This window comes from Diplotaxodon limnothrissa, unplaced genomic scaffold (genome assembly GCF_057381915.1).
Source record: "Diplotaxodon limnothrissa isolate DT_005_m unplaced genomic scaffold, D_limnothrissa_male_GT1.1 unmapped_scaffold_6, whole genome shotgun sequence".
Lineage (NCBI taxonomy): Eukaryota > Metazoa > Chordata > Actinopteri > Cichliformes > Cichlidae > Diplotaxodon > Diplotaxodon limnothrissa.
Window position 1 is genome coordinate 1,495,974 of NW_028188560.1, and position 6,000 is coordinate 1,501,973.

The following is a 6,000-nucleotide window of genomic DNA, read 5'->3' on the forward strand; positions in this document are numbered from 1 at the left end:
TTCTTTGTTGCCAAATTGATGGCCTCCACGTTTTTCTCTCTAAATAACATATTGTATACACTTTCCATTGTAAAAATAACTTCTTACATATTGATATTTGATAACACACCCAAAATACAAATTAAACATAACAAGATCATTTGTGTCTTTGAACACAAACAATCAGATAATTTAATACAGTGTGTATAGAATGAATTGAACTGTGCTTCCACAAATGAATAACAAAGATGTTTGTCATACCAGGAGGTGGTGTTGGGCAAGGAGCGACACCTGTGGAAAAACATTACATGTTTAATTATTTAAATTTCAAGCCAGAAACTAAACGCCATGACTTTGGTTATGTCATAGAAATGTCAGCAAGGATAATGAATGCAGTGTTAGGTGTGTTAATGTTTCTTTAATACAGTGAGTATAGAATTAATTGCAGTGTGTTTCCACAGAGCAATTCATATCTAATGTCTAATCACTCTCATAACACAATGTTAGGTAATCAGACAGTTGAAAAGTTCATTCATCTATTTGATAAAGGAAGTAGTCTGTTCATCCAACAGCTAGACAATTGCAGTTCTTACTTGTGATTGGTTGCCAGAACTCCCCACTCAGAGGAAGTCCATAACTTTTGGTTATGTCATAGCAATGTCAGTAAGGATTTTGAACGCAATGTTAGATCTGTTAATGTTTCTTTAATATGCTTCTAAAATGCTTCTATTTCTTCAGCTGCAAGTTTCTTACTTGCGTTTGGTTCACAGAACTCTCCATCAGGAGGAAGCCCTTTGATGCATCCACAGGCTTGTGAGGTGACATTACTGCATGCACCGTATAGGCCACACTTTTCACATGACCAACCAAAGTGGTCCTCACACTGACACTGCATTCCTCCGGTGGAGTTTGGATAGCACCCTGTTAAAGTCATTCAAAACAATGACAAAACACACCTCATAAACCATGCACCAGAGTATGAACACATTTAAATCTGTCCGAGTACAAAATTCTTACATGTGGTGAAGTTCAAGTCTTCAATTATTAAAGACTGAGTGATGGTTTTGGGGAATGACAAATTTCCCACATAGTTTCTGAACAGATCAATGAAATTTGGGGGCAGGCTGGATACTGGCAAGAGCAAGTTAAAGTCTATATCATACTCCACTGGCACTGTAGAGGAGACAAAAAACAAGCACCCCATTTATTTAAGATGTTTCTACTTCTGTTGCAACTTTATATATATAATATACATGTGAAATACATATATCACATGTATATTAAATTACATGTGATATATCATTTAGTGATATAGCTGTTGGTGTAGCTAGTGTTGACACTGAGAAAACATTTCTCAAACATTTCATAAATTTTAAATATCTCTCGTAAACAAGAAAATTGCGACTACAGCAACTGAACCTTTGAAACAAATTTCATACAAATGGTCAGAGGGCCCGGTGGCGCCAGTGTCCGGCAGCCTCGCCTCTGTCAGTGCGCCCCAGGGTGGCTGTGGCTACAATGTAGCTTGCCATCACCAGTGTGTGAATGTGTGTGTGTGAATGGGTGGATGACTGGATATGTAAAGCGCTTTGGGGTCCTTAGGGACTAGTAAAGCGCTATATAAATACAGGCCATTTACCATTTTTATACAAAGTTATGGCTTTAGGATAGAATTCAAATCAACATCCTTTACACTTAAAAAAAAATTACATTATTAAATCCTTTCACAGAACACAGACGTAGAAACCTCAGTCTAACTACATATGCTGGATAAATGTACTTACATTTACATTACATACTTACTTACCTATCACATGTGATACATGTTTGCCTAGTCCTACCTGGGTTGCTGGTTTTTAACTGGCAATATTGCCCATCTGCTGGAAGTCCATTAATGCATCCACACGTATCACCAACGATGGCATCACAGGCCTCATAGTCAATGCATTTGTTATATGACCAAGCAAAGCTCTCCTCACATGTGCACTGGTATCCAGTTATGTTTGCAGTTATGTTTGGTGAACACACTGAGAAGAACACAACACAATGGTTCAATGTGACACTTTGAGTGAATAAGATTGGCAAGCAATGGAGATGCAACATAAATGGATGTTTTACCTGTTGTTGTATTAATGCTTGTAATCTCACCAGTGGCATTGATCAATAAAGGAAAACTGAGAGTGTTCAGTATCGACTGGAATTGTTCCAGATTTGAGACGCTTATAACAGCTTGGAACTCATACTCAGTGGAATTTGATGAAGCTAAAGGTAAAAAAAAAGAAAAAAAAAGAAAAACCCAAACAAACCATAAAGCAATGATAACACTGATAATCTGGACTTGGTCAGATACTGTTATTGCTATTCAGTTCTGCTTGTTCATTGAATATCCTCCCTCGTCTAGTTTTTCAAAGCACTTTGCAAAGCATGTTTTTTTTTAATAAATACAATTATTATATAATTATATTATTAGTCAACAAACATGTGTTACGTTGTAGTAACACTGCTAAAATTTTACTCACTTTCTCTTTTTTGTCTTAGATGAATGCTGGATTCTTCTGCACTCATTAACTCCTGGAAGAAAATCCAGGAGGAAAATGATTTGTTTCACTGTATTTTTTCATCATTATACATTCATTCATTTTTATTCTTACCTCAAAGAAGCCGTTTAGAAACTCTCTGTGTCTCTCATACTTAAGACAGTTCCATATGACTAGGAGAATAACGATGCATAACGAGACCTTTCGTAATGTCATCCTAACTAAAGAGAAAAGAACACAAGTCCTTTTAATAAAATCAGTCATTATTCACGGTGTCATGCTGCTGGCATTCCTTCTGTAAATGGGAGCCAACAGGAAGGCAAAAGGTTTTCTGCCTTCCAGATAATGTGCTGCTCAACTTGTTTAAATGTATTTGGATCATACCAGCCTGTCAATGTTTATTTGTTAGCATGCAAACAGAGTTTTAAAAATGTTTAACTTCAAACATTGTCAAAGTCAACAACTTGTAATACTAAGCAAAAAAACAAAAAAACAAAAAACTGATGGTCTATATACAGTATGAGAATTTTCGAGTGCCAATAATCTTTCCTGTTCTTAGATAAGAAAATAGTAACTGATGTTTTAATTTTCTTATCACAGTTGTGTCACGGTATTGGGTCGTGTGACCCAGCGTTCTGAGTTTTCCTTGTATTTTGATATTCATTGTTTCTTTCTTTGGTATTAGCTTCTAGGTTTCTTTAGTCCTTGTTTAGTACGGGCGATCGTGGCTTAAGAGTTGGGAGTTCGCCTTGTAATCGGAAGGTTGCCGGTTCCAGCCCCGGCTTGGACAGTCTCGGTCGTTGTGTCCTTGGGCAAGACACTTCACCCGTTGCCTACTGGTGGTGGTCAGAGGGCCCGGTGGCGCCAGTGTCCGGCAGCCTCGCCTCTGTCAGTGCGCCCCAGGGTGGCTGTGGCTACAATGTAGCTTGCCATCACCAGTGTGTGAATGTGTGTGTGAATGGGTGGATGACTGGATATGTAAAGCGCTTTGGGGTCCTTAGGGACTAGTAAAGCGCTATATAAATACAGGCCATTTTAGTAGATCCATTTATGTAGTCATCCCTGTGTTAAGTATTCCCTGTTGGCTCGTGTCCCCATGGCTCCTATTTTACTTTGAAAGGTCTTGTGTTTCTTTGTACTACGTGTTTAGTCTTACTCTCCCCTTTAATGTCATTATGTTTCATTCTAGTCAGCTGTGTCCTCATGTGTCTCCACTTCCCCTGATCACCTCATGTATGTATTTTTGAGTGCCTACTTGGTAAATCCTTTTGTAAATAGCTTTTCTGTTTCCATGAATACTCATGGTCTTCAAAGAGTTCAATGTAGGAGGTCAAACAACTTGAACAGCACAACCTCCAAAACAACTCCAGTACTATCGCAAATCTGATTTTGTTTGTAAAAATGCACTAATTTTTTATTTTATTTTATTTCTTTCAGGACCAATGGATTGGTGAATGAGTGAGAAGCTGTGGTTTGCTGCATTTGTTTTTCCTATAAACTGTAGGGGAAAAAAAGATAAACTGGCTTTGTTGTACAGGTGATTTAAATTATAGCTTACTTTCATTATCCATCTGGACAAAAACACTTGGGGCCACCATGGAAACTGAAGACAAAAATAGCTGTGTCCCAGGTTGGTAACCCAAGTGGGCCCCAAGTATCAGACCTGCTTCTATCCATCTGGGCCCCATACTCATTTGTTGTCTGGGGCTGATTTGGGACCCATCATTAACCCATCTGGGAAAACACATTTGGGGACATCATGGAAACTGAGGACAAAAGTAGCTGGGTGCCAGGTGGGTAGCCCAAGTGGGCCCCAACCATCAGACCCGCTTCTACCCATCTGGGCCCCATACTCATTTGTTGGCTGGGCCTGATTTGGGGCTTATCTCGGACCCAGCATAAACCCATCTAGGAAAACACATTTGGGGCCACCATGGAAACTGAGGACAAAATTAGCTGGACCCTAGTTGGGTTTCCCAAGTGGGCCCCAAATATTAGACCTGCTGCTCCCTATTTAGGCCCCACATATGTGTGTTGACTGGGAGGCAACCGCCTGTGTTGCCCGTATCAAAAACCGCTACTGCATCTGATGATTAACAGGTGTGCCAGGTTCAGTGACTCACTGCCCCGCCTACCTATACAAAAAGGGAGGCACCAAAAAACACATACAGACAAAAACACCACATAACCAGAACCCAACTCCTAACAGTGCAAGCCTTTTACCTCAAACTTAGTCACTGCTCGGTGACATTCGTCTATCCTGGCCTGAAAGGAGACACTACCCGTAGACTGCAGCGAGAACTGCCAGCATCTGAGCCAGCCAGACTCTGACCATGATGAGAGAGGCTCTCTCTCATCATGGTCACCTAAATGCAACACACAGTAATGGCAGGTTTTGTAATAAGGCAGATCGCGCTAACATAATATGCACTGTTAGTTGATTATTTACCTGCTGCATTAACGGGAGAGGACGTGCAACGTCACCGCTGCTGCTGGGTTGTGATTCACGAGTCCGGGGCGGAATTAACCGTCTCGAGGCAGGCGTTGCCGATTTGCAACAGTTAAAAACTAACAATCTGATTACCCCACATACATATTTTATGAGTTTGTTTTACTCAGAAGTACCACTGCAGGACTTGGTTGTGCATTAGCAACAAAAAACTTAATTTGAGCCTGAAAGGGTTAAAAACATGACATTCATTTAAGGTCATCGCGAGCAAATGCTTTTGCATATTCATAGTGTTTCCTCCCTTAAATGAAATATCTACTTTGCAAGTATTGCAAGTTGCCCTGTTCTCATAAAGTATAACAAAACATTTGAGCGTTTGAGCTGCTTAGGCGCCGTGTTTCCTGACAGGTAAATGACGCTCCGCAACGTGGTGACATCATTCGCGGTAACTGGAATCGATAAGGGAATCATTTGCAAAAATGGCAAACAATTTCAAGGAATTGAAACAGTGGGAACCGGTTCTCAACAAGAACCGGGTTTCGATACCCATCCCTAATTATGTCAGACTTTGAAACAAAGACACTGTGTTGTGCAATACATACTAAGTGCATTAAAATAAAGTTTATATGTACAGCAGTGGTAAAGAATTTAAACACTCACTTTTGACTTTAGCAGCACAGTGTGAGTAGAATTTCGTTAAGTTAGAGAAATGACACAGACATAAAAACGTAACAATGAGATTAGTCTAAGTTTAGGTGAAGATGGCGTTTGGTTTGCTGAAATGTGCCCATGTTTATTAGTTGTTCTGGATCATGAACTCGATAAATGTTTCACAGTTCTTAGCAGCATTATACCCCAAGAGTTCAACCTTACTAATAAGATTTTTGTCTTATAATTTATTTTAAAAGGAAACTAATAAGTTAATGCGCATGTGTACCCCTGAGACTGTCTCAGATCTGTTATTGATGTTATTGATGTTTGTTCCTGAATTGAAAAGTGTATTATCTCCAGTCATCCATCCATTAATCCATCCGT

General features: G+C 39.6%; 1 protein-coding gene across 1 annotated transcript in view; it reads right to left on the minus strand.

Moving 5' to 3' along the window:
• Window positions 1-2,780, minus strand: part of LOC146606834 (uncharacterized) — a 32,592-nt gene extending 29,812 nt beyond the window's left edge. The window contains exons 1-7 of the mRNA XM_085349356.1: window positions 2,631-2,780; window positions 2,499-2,550; window positions 2,098-2,241; window positions 1,821-2,006; window positions 997-1,152; window positions 733-900; window positions 241-270 (exon numbers count right to left, since the gene is read on the minus strand). Of these exons, the coding sequence (XP_085205482.1) occupies window positions 241-270; window positions 733-900; window positions 997-1,152; window positions 1,821-2,006; window positions 2,098-2,241; window positions 2,499-2,550; window positions 2,631-2,780 (886 nt within the window). The remainder of the gene's footprint in view (window positions 1-240; window positions 271-732; window positions 901-996; window positions 1,153-1,820; window positions 2,007-2,097; window positions 2,242-2,498; window positions 2,551-2,630) is intronic.
• Between the last annotated feature and the right edge of the window lie 3,220 nt (window positions 2,781-6,000).